Here is an 18,134-nt window from a genome sequence, read left to right on the forward strand (position 1 = left end):
AATTATTTATTTATTTTTGTGCCCACTATATAACTATTACTATACTGAACAGCTACTTTTTGAATTATTTATTTACGTGTCCACTATATAAGCCTTCCTACTGAACAGTTACTTTTTGTGGCCAGTGGCCACTGTATCACCATACAGTACTGGTAACACCAAGACCACCATACTCTACCAGCTGAACCTGCTAACTTGATCGACTAACTTCTCAATGCAACTCTCGGTATATTTACCCAAGATGTCATGCGCGAGGTCTTTAATTAAATGTCCCACAATGGCATAAGCGACAGCGACCACCACCACCGCGGCCATCATCAGGTAGAGCAAGGCTCTGGGAAGCTGGATGAGATCTCTGGCTGGAGGTCTGTAGTCCTTATACAGCGGAGACTCATAGACGGCGTACTGATACGTGTGCTGGTTCCCAGAGACGGACACGTTCAGACTGTTCATATTCATGGGGTTCATTCTTGTCCACTGCCTGTACTGTAATTTCACAAAAAAACTAACGTCCTGTATTCCACTTCCAAAATGTGTTTTGCTTGTCCTCCAGGTAGTTTATCCCAAGTAACCAGCGACTATTTGTCGAGTCGGCGAGTAGACTCGGTGCATAATGTCATTTGAAAAAGAAAAAAAATCAAAGCAAACCATTGAACTCATTCAAGGACGAGATTTTAAAAGCAGCCATGTTTCAGTTCAGCTGGGCAGATGGCCTGTGCTGTAAGTGATGAGGTTTGAAGATCTCACACCATCGGCCGGTCATGATCTTTTCTCGGACAGTGACGCGTCATCGCTTAAATCTCATCAAGGCGCGCACGGATCATTCAAGGTCGACCAGAAACTGCTCTAGATAGATGAGGCAGACAGGTACATAGAAGAATAGACCCATGTTTTATGCATTTCTAACTATGAACTCATTTTTACTTTTCTAATATTCTGGTAAATATTTTTCTAATTATCTGTTAAATACCAGTATTATTTTTTTTTTTGTATATTATTATAGCTTTTTTTTTCATTATTTTCTGTTTTAATTTTGAGTTCGTTGTAGTAATTTTGTTTTTATTATTATTATTATTTTGTATGTCTATGTAGTTTTTATAATTTTTTTTGTTTTTTTTTTCAGTTTTAGTTATTTTAGTACAACTTAAACTGAAAACATAGATATGTTGCCTTGGCAACTACCTGACATTTTTTAAATATTTTATTTCAGTTCAAATATTTCAAGAGACAAAGGGTTTTTATGGTTTTAGTTTTCATTTTATTTAACTATAATAACCCTGTGAAATACTATGTAGGCTAATGTAGAATTATTAGTTATTAAAAAAAATATTTTTGAGGAAATGTAGCTTTTTAGGCTAAGAGTTTGGGTAGTAGAAATACTTTTTTTTTCCAATGATCTGGCAGATACTACATAGCCTGATGTAGAATTATTAGTTATTAAATATTAATAAATATTGGCTCATGTAGAACAGCGTTTCCCAACCTATTATTAAAATGGACATCATTATAAAAACTATTCATGTTTAACTGTTAGGTAACACATACATACCCACAATGCATATAAAACAAACAAATCAGATTTTATTCAGAATGAATGCATAGAATCACAAGATACTGATATTTGATTTATTTTCAGGACTCAATAAATACAACAAAACTTACAAGAGTCATTGACAATGATCAGCGAGTCTAAAGTGCAAGCAGGATGTCTGGCATCCTTGACTAAAAACCTGTTTTCAACAGTATTTTGAAACCACTCTTTCATTATTAAGTTCTTATGATCATTGTACCAGTGAATAATGTGGATCAGTGACTTTCAATAATTAACTTTACCATAAGATCATTCACTGTTTCATAATGCAACTGTCTTTGTAACGTGACATTTTAATTCATGTCAATCCAGTACCCTAGAGAGAAGATCCCGTTGAAGGCTTGTACGTACAGATTTAAGTGAGTTTGGACCCATTTACTAAAACGAAAGATTTGAGAGCACACAGAGGCACTTATGGATGGATGTTGAGTAAATATTTCCCATTACAAACTTGTTCAGTGAGAAATATGGGTTTATTTTCCAACAGTAAAAGACTGGAGTCCAGTGATGGCTCTGCCCAAGATCAAAGCATGGATGTCATGAGTGCCTGTGAAAAGGAAGAAAATAATTGTATTAAAATTTGTATGGTTCAAATTAAACTAAAAGTCTCTACATTGGTGTTCAAACAGGAATTATTATCATTGCATTAGCGCACAACATGACATTTTTTTTTATAACTTATATAAAGCCTATACTGACCTCTGCTGGCCAAAGGTATAGCTTTCATATAAAATGAAAAACATTTTTTCCTTCTCCTTGTACCTTCATATGTGTTGACGGCCTCTAGGTTCAAGACATGGCGTATGATGTGGTATTCGTCTGCTATGCCGTTTCCTCCCAGCATGTCTCTGGCCTGCCTGGCGATGTCCAGGGCTTTCCCACACGAGTTTCGTTTCAGCATGGAGATCATCTCTGGTGTGTATCTTTTGGAGAAATGCATTAACAAATTCAATGAGCCGCAGGATTCTTTGACAATGAGACAGCTGGGGTTTAATCTGACAAGGCTCATGGGTATTCAGGGCACCGGATTGTAATAATAACACTTCTGTGAGCTCTGGACTCCTCCAAATGTTTTGCTTAAACACACTGAACTAATAACTAAGACTGAGACTCTTTGGTAATGACTCACTTCTTTTGGTCAATGAGTCTGCCCAGCTGTAAACAGGACTGCAGGCCGATTGTAATCTCTGTCAGCATGTCTGCCATCTTCTTCTGTATCAGCTGGTTTCTGGCCAGAGGGACTCCAAACTGGATTCTACATGGTAAAATCAATGACATGTATGTAGATTAAATTAAAAGTCAAATTAAAGGTAAAATAGTCACATGTTACATGTACTAAGTAAATTGTAAACTGTAAATTATGCATAATTACAAACAACTAACCCTAAACCAAAACCTAACCCTATTGTAAGTAGTTAATTAATATTACTCAGTACTGTAATCAATGTAATGACACTTATATAATTTTCATATTTTATTGTGATTTTTAAATGTGACTTATGTTAATTTACTAAAAAGCACTTTGTCTTTATTATTTTTGTGCTTATTTTGGAGTAAACAATTTGTATGTACTTTATAATAAATGTTTTATTTAAATGAAGTCTTTTTCATGGTAGGCAAAAAAACACACAAAAAAAACAGCTTTTAAAAGACCAAATGCAAAAATATCATATATATATATATATATATATATATATATATATATACACACTGAATCAGGGTTATTACAGTTAACTAAAACCATAAAACAATTTTTGTCACTTGTAATAAAATAAAATACAAAATTAACTATTTTATTATTATTATTATTATAACTTTAACAAATATTGTTTTGGCTAGTTGCCAAGACAACATTTCTCATTTTCATATAGTTTATCTTGATGTACTAAAATAACTAAAACTGAAAAAAAAAAATGAATGAAAACTATCTAGACATATAAAAAAAAACACTAACAAATTTTACAAAATTACTAAAACAAAAATGATAAAAAAAAATTAAAAAAACGAATTCAAAACAAGCATAAAAACTATAATAGTATCTCAGTGATACCCTGAATATCATCGAAACTTGGAAAAGTATTGAGATACAATTTTTTAGTTACATCGCCTGGCCCTATTGTGACATGCATGTCAATATTTTTTATTAGGAAGATTAATTATTATGCATACATGGAATATTTTCTATTAATTTGTCCCACTTTAGAACTATTCAAATTAAATGCGATAAAGGTCATCAACTGGTAACTAGTTAAAATACCTAAAATATACACTTTTCCTTACACGAAAAACAACTAGTACTAATATATGCATGTTAAATGTTAAACTGATAACCTGATGCTAAACCACTCACCTGTCCAGAGTATACTGGCGGGCAGCGTGGAAACAAAATTCTGCAGCACCCAGAGCGCCCCACGCGATGCCATAACGGGCGTTATTCAGGCAGCCAAAGGGACCCTACAGAAATCAACACGTCTAATCAAATATCAGAAAAGTAAAGAATCACTTTAGTGGGCATGTTACATTTTTCCACTTAATTTCAGTGATTCTCTCAGTTATCTGGGTTGGTATGAGATTTAGGCAGTTGTTCAGAAGTGTGATCAGGAGTACTAGTGATGCATTAATGACAGTGACAAACATACTCACAGCAAGGCCAGACACATGGGGCAGCAGGTTTTCCTCTGGCACTTAAACCTCGTCCATTAGGATCATCCCGGTGGCTGAGGCCCTGAGGGAGAACTTGCCTTCTATCTTTGGGGTGCTCAGGCCATTCATTCCTCTCTCCAGGATAAACCCTCTCCCTCTGCCATCCTCACATTTGGCCCACACCACACAGATATCAGCGTATGGGGAGTTGGTGATCCTGCTCACAGAAAAAAAAGTGTTTGTGTAAGCGCTTATCATAACTCATCTGTGCTGTGTGTTCAAGATTTATGTGTACAATGCAGGGTTATTATAGTTGTGATTTTAGTTCTTATTTGTGCTTTCAATTTAGTTTAGTTCTTGCAAAAATAATGATACTTTGGACCAAGTTTTAAAAAAATACTCTAATTTCTTACAACACAATTTATTAGGTTTTTTTTTTCCATTTAAGTTTTTGGTTTGATCAAACATTGATTTGATATTAATCAAATATATTGCCTTTCCCAAAGACAAAAACATTCAAACAAACTAAAAAGATTATTTATTTGATACTTATTATATTTTCCTTAGACATAAGCCAAAAAATCTAAAAATCACAATATCAAAATTTAAATTAGCTAAAATAAGTATTTTCATGTAATATAAAACATTTTGTTAGTCAATGGTTAATGTGGTTCACTTAAGAATTACTAAGCAACTTGCAACGTGATGTTTTTTTTTTTTTTATAAATATGTATCATATTTTTTTATGTGCTAAATAAATAAATAAAAACAATACAATACAATACAATAAAACCAACAATCATTTCTGAAGTCAGTAAAGTGAGTATGTGTTCTGCACATCAACACAAGTGAAAGGTGTCAAGTGAAAATACTAATTAAACAAAATGTATTTTAAATTTTTTATGGGGTGTGTTATTTGATTATAGAATAACTGAAGTTTTTTGATTAGATCAATATAAAAATATATTTAAAATGAATTGCATAGTCGTTTCTCTTGTTTCAGTATAGTTTGTTATATTGTTTTAGTTTAATTTTTTTTCTTCTGTACTAGTGTGGCTTTAGATAAAAGCATCTGCTAAATGATTAAATGTAACTGTAAATTGAAAATCTGCTCAGACAGAAACATCTCTGACGTCAAGCCAGATTCACATTGTATACTTAAGTAAACAGATGGTCAGCAGATTTCAGTGTCCTCCTAAACCAGCAAGGGACAAACACCCCGTGGAGGGTAAAGTTACAAAATCTAAATATGGACGTAGGTACACGGCCCTTACATAAGAAACCGTCCAATGAACTGACCTTCACATAAAATGATACAGTGCTGTGCAACTTTAGAGTGCTGATGACTAATCAAGCTTAGTAAAGCAAGTAAATTACTCTTAAGTAAATTATACCATCCCCATCACATTTATTTATTTATTTATTTTACATTTTGCATGAGAATACTGCTTTTTGCATAGGAGCATACTGAACATAATACTATACTTTTGTATTGGTGTGATCAGGGTTATTAAAGGGGTCATATGATGCTTTTTTAAAGATCATTATTTTGTGTATTTGGTGTAACAGAATATGTTGACATGCTTTAATTTTCAAAAAACACATTATTTTTCAAATACTGTACATTATTGTAGGTCCTCTATGCCCCGCCTCTCTCAAACACTTCGTTTTCTACAAAGTCCCTCCTTCCGACAAGCGCAGTCTGCTCTGATTGGCCAGCTGACCCAGTGCATTGTGATTGGCCGAACACCGCAAGCACTCGTCGGAAATGTGTAGACAGACTTTAGCTGATGCGGCGTGGCGCGGCACGGCGCGACACGACACGACAACTGTCTCGTCCGGTGTAGACACGGTGTAACGGTTGCCTGTTACATTACAGTAGAACTTATCGTTGCCTGGGTTGCGGATCGCGAATCTCGAAAGTGAAAGTGAAATTAAAAGCGATTGTGCATTCAAAAGCATGATGCCAGTTTCAATGGCAGGTATAATAGCGGCTCCCTGATGCCGAAATATGTAGTATAATTACCCAATTATATAACTGCAAGGAAAAATATTGAAATATATATTTTCCTCCCATCTCGTATTTATTAGGGGTTCTGCCTACACGTCATTTTCTTTCCGAACACGGTATTGGGATGCGGGGGGAATGGGGGGGATCACGATGCCGGCTCAACATCGTGATGTCTATCAGCCATCGGCGATGGCATCGTCTATCGGCCCAACCCTAATTCAGGGTCACTAACCATGTTTTTGCCCCACTGACGGTATATGTCCTGCTGGAGGGGTTGTATTTGGCTTTGGTCTCCATGCCACCAGGGTCACTCCCATGGTTCGGTTCTGTAAGTCCAAAACAGCCCAGAATCTCTCCACGAGCTGGGAAGAATGACACACGCACATAATAACATGGGGCAATTAATAAATGTAAAGACATTTTGAATGAATTTCCCTCACTTTTCCAGTCATTTGTAATTACTGAATAATAGTGATGTGCAAAATTTCAAATTAAATGACTATTTAAAAAAATTACTCATTTTAAAATGACTGATATTAATCTTAAAATGACTGATTTTCCATGGGGATTTTGAGCGATGTAAATATTTTTACAGCAGTTCAATGCACTGACATGCAGTTTAGGCAGTTGACTAACCCAGTTTAGGCAGGTATTTCTGTTTCTGTGCTTCTGTTCCATATGCGTTGATAGGGTGCATGACCAGTGAGGACTGGACACTCATAACTGAACGGTAGCCACTGTCCACTCTCTCCACCTCCCTGGCGATCAGACCGTATGCCACGTAACTAGTGCCCGCACAGCCATATCCTTCAACACAAAGGATCCAAAAAGGTCAGACTATGTACATTATACATTCAGTGTCACGGACAACAGAATCAGAGTCACCTGGAAGCTGTATATAAGAGATATGATGTTTAATGAGACTGTGGTTTGCATTTTGCTCCATTTTCATGAGGATGATTCTCGTACAGTCTCACTAACAGCCATTTTAAAGTCTGAGTTTACCTTGAATCGTAGGCCCAAGGACACCAAGCTCTCCCATCTCGTTTAAAATCTCTCGATGGAAATCTGTGAATTCAGAGCCACAGATTAAAATTTCAGGGCTTTTCTTATCAAGACATTATAATACAGAGACCATCAACCTTTATAGATAAAATAAAATAAAACCTGAGGTAAGAATTAAAGGCATAGTTCACCCAAAAAAAAAATTCTGTCATCATTTAGGATATTTCGAAGAATGCTAAATACTATGCAAGTCGATGGCTACCATCAACTGTTTGTTTACTCACATTCTTCAAAATATCTTTCTTTGTGTTCAACAGAAAAAGAAACTCAAACAGGAAGTGAGGGTGAGTAAATGATGACAGTATTTTCATTTTTGGGGCGAAATCAAGCGTAGCGTTAGTTCTGGCAGGTCACGTTAGTCAAGCTCGCATCAGCTGACTCTCAGCTGATCCCCATCTACCTATAGGAATACGACACCTATCTAGGGATTTAACGGTATGACAATTTCTCATCACGATTATAGTGACCAAAATTATCACGGTTATCATTATTATCACGGTATTGTTAAAATGTGCTGGAAATGTTCAAAAAGTACTGACACACAAATAATTTCACCAAGTTTTACATTTAAAATCAACAAACAACAAATAAAATGAGTTTTTGTTTGCATAACTAAAACAATAACATTGCCAATGATGTCCGGATTTTAAATGACAACATGACTGACAACAGTTTATCTAATAGCATGTTCAAATAGCTAATGTAAATGTCAAATATCCAATGTAATAAAACAGTGTTTTATGCTTCAGGGCTCCAGACTCATTCTTCCCACTGGTCGCTCTTTTGCGACTAACTTTCTCAGTTGGTCACACAAGAACATCATTTATTTGTTTGCGCTACAACATGGGATTAATCAAAGCATTGAAAACGAAAGTGGTTAACATTCAACCCCTTCTTTTTTATCAGAATTATTTGTGATTTGAATTTTGTGAACGGGAGTTTCTCATTAGCTATGTTATAAGCTGGGCTTCGGATGCTTTCACTTTCGAATTCACGATCTTGGTGTCACGTTTTACAAGAAAAGATAATTGTCTCATTTGCTTACATACATCTATGCATACGTATTTCACTTTTTAAGACTAAAACAAAAGATGGATTCATTGTTATTCTTAATTAAAAAGCATAACAACAATAAAACAGTAAGATACAATGACAAACTAGCTTACAAAACGTTTATTAACAAAAACGAATATGACAAGGCATGGCATACACCACATGCTGTATTATATACTGACTAGTAAATTACAGAACATTTAGCAAACACTGAGGAATCAAATAAATAAAAAAGAGAGCCTCCATAGCATAACGTGAGGTAGAGCTGCTGAAACAGTTCTACTCTGCTATCATTGAGTCTGTCCTGTGTTCATCCATAACTGTCTGGTTTGGTTCAGCTACCAAATCAGACATCAAGAGACTACAACGGACAGTCAGGACTGCTGAGAGGATTATTGGTGCCCCTCTGCCCAGCCTCCAAGATCTTTACATCTCCAGAGTGAGGAAAAGGGCTAAAAAAATCACCTTGGACCCCTCACACCCAGCCCACTCTCTCTTCGAACTGTTGCCTTCTGGCCGGCGCTACAGAGTACTGACCACCAGAACAGCCAGGCACAAGAACAGTTTTTTCCCACAGGCTATATTCAGCCTGAACAATTAATCTTTCATAATTATACATCATCCATTTATATTAAACTGCACACTTTGTAAATAACATATCTGCACACTAATAAACATATCTGTACATTTATCTAAACAATTCATTTTTTCCTATACTTCAATTTCTGTATATAGTACATTATTACATTTTTCTAATTTTTCTTTTTTTATTATATTAGTGTTATATTACATCCCTACTGTGTTATTCCTATGCATGTCTGCGTTATCATGTATGTCTGCACTATGTTTGTACTTTCTTCTACACTGGAAGCTCCTGTCGTCAAGTCAAATTCCTTGTGTGTGTAAACATACTTGGTAATAAAGCTCTTCTGATTCTGATTCTGATTCTGATTAATCATGCATGAAGGTTGCTGACCCCCGTTCTAATACATCAGATGTGACTAGTTGTTCCACTTACGTTCATTCCTGTTGGCCATGAGGATACGGGGCATGAGCTTCTCCTGGCAGTATGTGCGGAAACTGTCTCTGATCATGATCTCCTCCTCTGTGAGCTGTCCTTCCAGATCCAACGCATCACGCCAGTTAAACTGCACCTTAGCTAGAAATCAAAAAGCTTTTTAGTTTCAGCTCAAATACAGTACATGATGTCAAATTCAAACATTACAATTGGAAAATATGAAATAAATATATTTACGTGTTTTTGCTGCTTTTTTCGCTTGCTCCTCTGTCTCTGATAGACAAGACAATTTGAGATTTAGTTACCAAGCCTTAACATGAAAACACATTAATTCTGAAACTTGATGCAATTTGATCAACTTTTAATGTGAATGTAAAATGAGTTTAGTTTATGTGCCATAAAACTCTCCTGTTTTCCTGTTTTGTCTATTTTTGTTGTCCTCATGACTGATATGATCATTCAAAGTTATGGTTATGTTATGGTGAATTAGTGATCTAACCGTATGCTGCAGGTGCTGAAGTGCCCTGGGCCCTTGAAACAGCGATCACAGAATAACTCTGTGAGTTCACCAGCAGGCGTGATAAAGCTGTTCTCAATGCCATGGTGTATTCAAACCTGAAAAAATTTAACAATATGCATTATTAATACTGTTAAAGCAACATTATAACAGTATCTACACAAGTTTATTTCACAGTCATTCATTTTTTATATTTCCTGTGGTAATTCCATCCTGTTTGGTGGTTTTACGTTTTTACATATTCGATGTTTTGTAAGTTTCACAAAACACTAAATGGATTTTTTGTTTTGTTTTGAGATATGTTATTATCTCATGTTATCATGAATACTGTAAAATGTAATTTTATGAGTATTCTTAACAACTGCAACTTTTATCTGTTTTAATACCATTCAAAACATGAGTTATTATTGTAGGTGTCAGTTATTATTTTCCCATTATTAAGGTTATTTTCTGTTGAATTACTGTCTAGTCCACGCATGGTTACACAACTGGAATTACACAACGTATCACACCTTATCAGACAGATTTCAAAATCGATTGAATTTGTATTTCAGATGTATATTTTAAAACATGTAGTTGTAAACAGTTGTTCTATTCGCCATGCAGTCATATTGGAAAATTTATTTAAAATATACTACCTTCAGCGCCTTCGATCAGATGATTTCCCTGTCTACATTACTGTAACACTGTTTATATTCAGAGCAGAGCTGTTGAACGTGTCACACGCACATATTGGAAGATCGAATCCTCCATCTTTTGTGAGGTATGTTTGACTCTGTGTAGCTGCCACAATAAATATGTAACATTGTTTTTTTATCTTTATAAAACGTGACTAATTATTTTATACTACATAATTACATACATAAGTTATTATATGAACTAAAAATAGCTAATATCGAATTTTGACATTTTAAATTTAAAGTTTGTTTGATCATGCCACATTCAAAATGGCTGATGGCAACGTCTGAAATCCTGTGGCATGTCGAAGGCGTTTTCCGGCACCGCGCGCTCCGATTGGATGATTAGAACAGGCGTGTGCGCGTAGAGGAATTTTTAAAGTGCTTTGCTCTGTTGTAACATAAAATGACTGCTGGGTAATATTTCTGTTATGAATATATTTTCATGTCGTGCACGTGCATAATTACAGGTGGCTATATATAAAAAAAAAAAAAACCTAAATGAGATTGATGCATAATATTTTTTTTTGCAATTACCCATGGCGAAGATCCAGCTGGTTTTAATTTACTTTAACGTTACAGAATGAAACCGAATGACATAGGTCTTTGTAACTAAAATGAAGATAAAGATGCTTTGTCTGTGTGTGACGATGTGTGTTGTTTCAGCCTGAAATTGCATGGCCTAAAATACAAATTAGGCTACTTTTGAAACTTCTGAAAATGGGTATTTTTTTTATTGTTTATGTTTTTATTCATCAGCACATTAATCAGAGCGTATTTTATAATTATGGCTAATTTTCTATTAAAAGTGCAATGTCATATAAACTAATTAATTAATTAATCCTGTTACAAACTAGTGTTCTTTTATACCCACCTGGGGGCGACATATTTTTTTCAATTATTCGGGGTTGTAGCGTTGTTGGACCTTATTAAATGTTCCATGCTTGTGCATTTTAAAATGATGTATGATATTTATCCTGCTAAGGAATTTCTGAGATTAAGATTTAATGTCGATTGTAACATTTGTCAATTCTGTAATAATGATGTAGAAACTGTTGAACACTTATTTCTTTATTTCAATTTGGTTAATTCATTTTGGACTGAAGTAGGTAATTGAATAAAACAGAGTATCTATTCTTCCATCTAGCTATTACTTGGGATTTTGAATTTTTTTTGAATGCTTCAGTCTGTGAGGACTTAAAGTTGTACTTATGTTAGCCTATATTGTTCTGTTAATGTTAAAATGCAAAAAAAACAAAAAAAAGTTCCATGCTTTATGTAATTTTATTTTTATTTCTATTTATTTTTTTAAACCAAATGCTCTCAAAATGTAAACTTAATAATCTTACATTTTTTATTTATTATCCTTTCTGTAGCTATATATATACAATCTTTAATGTGTCATTAAAACGGTTTTGTAAAGGGTCTGGGAGGTGCCCAAAATTGCACAACTTTGTCACCTGGTGTGAAACTTTATCCTGTTCATTACATTATTCATGACCATCAGAGAGTATCCGATTGGGTAAGTATTGTTAAAACGTTCATTTAATTAGTATTTCTAGGAACCGTCCTGCTATTCCGCAAACTGCGTGAATTTGCACTTTCTCACGCCAAGATTCTTTGTTAGAAACAAATGTTGCATTCTAACACAATTTATCATTATCATACAGAAACACTGAATGTATAGATCTTTATTCAGAGTAAGTTAATCTTACAAAACTTGATAATGGCGAAACGAATGAGTATTGTATCAATTGCGTGTTGTTTTTGTAATTTTACATCTAGAATAATCAAAACTGTGATTCCTTTATACGCCAAACACTGGCGATTTTCAGCGAAGGAGCGTTTATGTTTCATTGGCTGTGCCGGCTGCCTGTCATTTTTTCCTGTCCTCTCATTGGTGGGTTCAGCTCTCGGAAAAGCGAAACACGTCGTCATGCGTGTACTGTAGAATGCGCTGCTGTCTGCCACACACTTCCACTGTAGAGCAGCGGAATTACTGATGGCCAGTTCCTCACAAGATTAGGCGACGGCGATACTCTTCATTTCGAGATTCAAGTGACTGCCACAAGTGCGCATCCTTTATTTTCAAATGGAGCCGGAGGAGAAAAATCCAGAGTCCAAATATGGTAAGACATTTTCATTTTTAAGGGTTGCTCCTTCTGAAAGTGGTGGGGATAGTCCTCTGATGAAAACAATGACTAATGCGTGGGGCGTGGGTCTCAGGCATTTTAATTAAGAATAACAGTAATGCACATTTGCACACTGGTGCTCGACATAAATCATAAGTGAATATATTGACGCAATGCATTAGACCAGTGTGTGAGAGAGAGGATACATAGGACGGATGTAATCAAGAAAACAATAGGCGTGGGCTCAAACACATGGCTGGCGTAATTACTCCCAGGTCAATAAATACTGCGATCATCATATGGTTGTTTATGCGCCCTAATAAGTAAATGTGTCTATAACTGCATCTCCCATTGCCTAGTATCACACACGCATTATAAATGGAGTTTTCATCAATGTTGCCTGTTAATGTTTGTGTAACAGTAAGATTGAATGTCTATATGGACATTTTTAGTGGATTGCCCCACTTTAAAATAAACTGATACACCTTAATGGAAATATAAAAAGGTTTGTAAAAAATAGTGTTTTATTAACTAAATGCAATACTTGTTCAAGTTATTCAGAAAAGGCAAATACTCTACTTTAAAACAAAATGTAATTTTACATGACCTTGCATGCTTGAATAATCTGCATGATGTTTGCCATAAAACCATAGGAACCACATGTAAACCTCTGAAAGGTTTTCCATTGCCATGCTAACAGCAGTGTGGTTTCTATAAAACCAAACTATGTTTATAGAAACAACAGGTAGCATCTATAAAAAGTAAGTTATTTTAGTATCATTAGGATATTGTTATAGTTTGATTAATATTTTAAATTAGTGTTTTATTTTTATATTTTCCATGTTGATATTTATTGTAGTTAAAGTTTTGAAATAATTTTTATTATATTTATTTCTATTATATATATATAGAGAGAGAGAGAGAGTTTTTGTCATTTGTAATAATTTTTAAAATATTTTATTTCAGCTAAAAATATATATTTTTAATTTTCAGGTAAAGCTGAATTAAGCCTATTTCAAGAAATGAAATGTTTTTTGAATTTTAATTAACTATAATATCCCTGCAACATTTAGGCCAAAAATAAGTGAATTCCCTTACTTGCCTTTACTTAGTGTAAATCTAAATTTCCACTAAAATATTATAGTTATTGTAGTTTATGAACCATTTGAAAACTTTTGTCCCAATATTATTGGTAGACAACGTAGTAGAGAGACAGAAAACCGAGAAAGAGGATCAAGACCAAGTCCAGTTTTCCCATAACCACCACAGTTCATGTCAAATAACTCGCACTGAAAGCGACTTATATAGGGAGTAAAGTAACACATTTATGTCCTATTTTTCATTATGACTTGTAATATTGCTGGGATAATTTATAGCTTCAGTGTGATTTCCATCCAAAGATGATTCTTGCATAATGACACTGAAGGTGCAGATTATCTTGGGTCAGAAAATGAGGCTTGATAATAGGCCTGGTTCAGTGGTTTGCTTCTCTACTCAAAGGGTTAAAGATAGTAATACTCCTTGACTGCTTCATCATCTTAAAGATCCTCATTTAAAGTTGTCACTAAAAATGAAAAAAGCCTGATGAAGCATGCCTAAACTAGATTAAGCTGACTTCCTAAAGCCTATTCTCCCGTTTCTTCTAGAGCCCCAGTCTCATTCCTGAACGTCATTCAAAGGTTTTTTGAAGTTCTGCTTTGGAGAACAAGTTGTAGCGTGATTTTAAAGAGTCTGGGCAGGAGTGAAGTATACTCACATGCTCAGATGACTTTTTGTCATCGTCTTCTGGATTGCAATACGGTCTCTTAACCACATGAACACCAGAGATCATTATAATAAATCTCTGACTTAAAGGGATAGTTCATCCAAAAATGAAAATGTGATGTTTATCTGCTTACCCCCAGGGCATCCAAGATGTAGGTGACTTTGTTTCTTCAGTAGAACACATATGATGATTTTTAACTTTAACCGTTGCAGTCTATCAGTCGTATAATGCATGGCAATGGTAACAAAATCTATGAGAGTAAAAAAAACATGCACAGACAAATCCAAATTAAACCCTGCGGCTCGTGACAACACATTGATGTCCTAAGACACGAAACGATCGGTTTGTGCCAGAAACCGAACAGTATTTATATAATTTTTTTTACCTCTAATACACCATTATGTCCAACTGTCTTTGGGCATCGGCATCCGGCATCCGGTGCGTGAGGTGTGTACGCGCTCTGGCGTAGTTTACGTTAATGGGTGTGTTGATACATCAATGTGTCGTAACGAGCCGCAGGGTTTAATTTGGATTTGTCTGTGCATGTTTTTTTTACTCTCATAGATTTTGTTACCATTGCCATGCATTATACGACTGATAGACTGCAACGGTTAAAGTTAAAAATCATCATATGTGTTCTACTGAAGAAACAAAGTCACCTACATCTTGGATGCCCTGGGGGTAAGCAGATAAACATAAAATTTAAATTTTTGGATGAACTATCCCTTTAAGACTATGGGAAGCGCCTCCTCATGACTGTAACTTTTCTAAGGCTCGTTTGTGAATGACAATGATACACTTCTCTCCAGTTGCCTAGCAATCTCACAACATTGCAATGCCCTTATAACTACAAAGGCATCTCAAATATCCGTGCCCCTTATTGTGTCTGGAGATCACGTGTCTTTGTGGGTGGAAAAGGTCAGTTTGAAACAGGGGCCAAAGTGTGTGATTAGATTCAAGCTGTAGGTTGCCTTCTGGCCATACGTCTGATCAGATCAAGCTTGAGAATAATGCACGTAGAAAAGACAGAGCAAACTGATAACTCACAACCATGCCTTTCCACATAAACAACAGCTGTGCACTACAGATTGGCTTTATGAAAATAGCTCCCTTTTTTGGCGCTTAAAATGTCAATCTGATCGCTTGAATTGCTTGAATTTCCTTGGATTTTCTAGTACTAAAATGCTTGTGTAAACAACAATTGAAATAAACAACTGACCATTAATGTAACCATAAATCCTCTATGCTTGTTCAAATTTCCCAAAAATAACCTAGCTTTATAGAACTCGATTTCAGTTTGAATGAATTGAAGGAAATTCATTCATATTTACACCAGGCACGCCGCCGCAACACATGATAAAATGCATTTTTTCCATGTCAATGTGACCTTTGTAGCCATACTGAAGGCGAAAATGGATAGTTTACCTCTGATCTTGGAAATAAATGAAAGGAAACATAAATGTTTAAACTGTGAAGTCAATGTGAACCAACAAGTGTGTTCCATGACAAAGATTGCATCAGTCACTCAGTATGTATTTTTAATCATTTTAAAATGGTTTAATATTTAGGCCTATGAATTATACTGCCTTTATGTACTATCGGAATTCATGTAAAATATGAATTTCCTTGGAAATTGGAAATGAACGGCTTCTCAAGTCAGATTTAACTCAAGATTTTGGCGGAAGTGGGAATCATTGCTGTAGTGACTGTTAAGTTTTATTAGTTTCCCCACAACATCTACATAACTTTCTCTTGTCATTACAGTCATGTATATTTATGTAAGTCAATAATCATTTGATGCATATTCTATGTATTTTACTCAGTAAAAACAACATTTATTTGACTGAAATTCTGAATCGTCAGCAGGATGACTAGCTAGGTCTATGACTATCGCTACATTTTATTCAAAATCTAATCAATGTTGGTTGAATATCTTCAATACATTTGGGTTTTACAGTTTTTCTCGATTGCTTAAACACATTTCTTGAAATTATGCCTCTTTTTTGCGAAATCCATGACTTCTAACTCAATTCCCCAAACTTCCTATTCAGGTCAAAATGAAGCTCTCCACTTGTCTTGCTGACAAACCAAACTTTGCTCTCAGACATGACACACAAACCCTCAAAAACACACACTACAACACAGTCTTACACACTGATTAGATGAATTCAAAACAATAGGCAAAAACTGGTAATAAGTGCTGCTTGTGGTACTCCCCAAGTGTATTATTCCTTCATTTAATGTACTGCAGAAGAGTATGTGCATTTCTCAAAACAATTCGTACAAACAGCACCACACAATGGATTTCCTGCAAAAGCCTGTAACTTACTCAAAATCTTTAGTTCATCTCTCAGAAGTAAGTATTTGTCAGTGAACATATCAGTGCCATCAGAATGAAAAGTCTTTGTGTCATTGTTCACAAGCAAGATGCTTAGTCATATTGTCAATATAACACTGCATTCTGCATTAAGTATTACCTGATGTAAACTATGGTAAACTATATTATTGTACTGAAATGCAGAAGGCTGCACTTCTTATGTATGCCATATATCCATTTCAAAAGTACAAATTTACACATTACTGTATGTGGGATATTGATTGAAAAAGACTGGATATGATTCACAGTTACACTTTTACTAGTGGTCTGACCAAAAAATAAAAATAAAAATAAAAAACACATTACAACGTCACTGTGGAATAGAAAAGAAGAAGAAATATGGGCACAAAGGCGAAAATAAAAATGAGAAAGTCTGTTGTCAGAATTTGTAACTCTTGTGTTGTCCTCTGTCTATATATGATTTACATCATGAGATGTACCTTTGAGCTATTTCAGAAAACTGGTTTGTCATTGGTTGATCTATATTCTCTTCATTAGTGAAAGTCTTCACTTGAAAAATGGGAAATTTATGTCTAGAAATGTGTAGAAAATATGCTTGACAGTTTATGACAACTAGATCAACCATTTTGCATTTACCGTAATGACTTATACGATGAACTAATGACTTGAGGTTTTGAGGGGTAGGGCTATAGCACAGAGAACTATATAATAAATTTTGAGCAACATGACAATAGCAACTGATAATGTAGGAAACCGCAGACTAATGTACATAATCAATTGCATGAATGTACCAAAGCAGTCGCAACTTGTTCACAAGAATGAGAAACTTTTTATAGTTTAGGAAAATGGGTGTGCTGTTTTTTTAAAAATGGTGTTGAAATTTTAGTTCAAAAGCTTGGTTATAATGTTTTAGCAATCGAGAAAAACTGTAATAAGATTTCCTTAAGAAACAGGCAAGAATAAACCTGGTGTCCTCGATGATTCTCTTTTCGCCAACAAAGCACTTGAACACAATAAACTCGTAATTACGCCTTCAGAAGTGGGAAGTAGGAAATTTCTGAAGCATAAGGTTATGTACTTGTCCATTTCATTCTGAGTGCTCGTGGAAAGAGCCCGTAAAAATTTTCTTGGTAGTACATCATAAAATAAAAACGATTAAAAACAACACCATTTCAGCTATAAAAAAATAAATAGATAAAAAGCTCTCTCACCATAGTATGATATGTGAATGAATGAATGAATGAATGAATGATGCATTTATATAGCGCTTTACTGTGTATTGTTGTACACCCAAAGCGCTTTACAATCATGTGGGGGGGTCTCT

General features: G+C 34.9%; 3 protein-coding genes across 4 annotated transcripts in view; 1 reads left to right on the forward strand and 2 right to left on the reverse strand.

Moving 5' to 3' along the window:
* LOC107678184 (uncharacterized) overlaps positions 1-728 on the reverse strand; it is a 2,581-nt gene extending 1,853 nt beyond the window's left edge. Inside the window, exon 1 of the mRNA XM_016473365.1 lies at positions 237-728. Coding sequence (XP_016328851.1) covers positions 237-468 — 232 coding nt within the window. The 5' untranslated portion in view covers positions 469-728. The remainder of the gene's footprint in view (positions 1-236) is intronic.
* Positions 729-1,561: 833 nt separating this feature from the next.
* Positions 1,562-10,655, reverse strand: LOC107678220 (glutaryl-CoA dehydrogenase, mitochondrial). Its single transcript, XM_074186971.1, is given in 12 exon segments — positions 1,562-2,138; positions 2,354-2,514; positions 2,721-2,846; positions 3,942-4,045; positions 4,235-4,451; positions 6,478-6,607; positions 6,882-7,052; positions 7,251-7,313; positions 9,382-9,522; positions 9,619-9,654; positions 9,881-9,996; positions 10,537-10,655. Coding segments are annotated over 11 exon segments (1,326 nt in total). The 5' UTR covers positions 9,984-9,996; positions 10,537-10,655; the 3' UTR covers positions 1,562-2,064.
* Positions 10,656-12,495: 1,840 nt separating this feature from the next.
* The window catches only part of slc44a2 (solute carrier family 44 member 2 (CTL2 blood group)), a 23,731-nt gene continuing 18,092 nt past the window's right edge, over positions 12,496-18,134 (forward strand). For both annotated transcript variants that reach the window (XM_016473396.1, XM_016473395.1), the window contains exon 1: positions 12,496-12,704. In XM_016473396.1, coding sequence (XP_016328882.1) covers positions 12,668-12,704 — 37 coding nt within the window. In that variant the 5' untranslated portion in view covers positions 12,496-12,667. The remainder of the gene's footprint in view (positions 12,705-18,134) is intronic.

The sequence above is a fragment of the Sinocyclocheilus anshuiensis genome, unplaced genomic scaffold (assembly GCF_001515605.1).
Source record: "Sinocyclocheilus anshuiensis isolate Anshui unplaced genomic scaffold, SAMN03320099.WGS_v1.1 scaffold648, whole genome shotgun sequence".
NCBI classification, from domain to species: Eukaryota; Metazoa; Chordata; class Actinopteri; order Cypriniformes; family Cyprinidae; genus Sinocyclocheilus; species Sinocyclocheilus anshuiensis.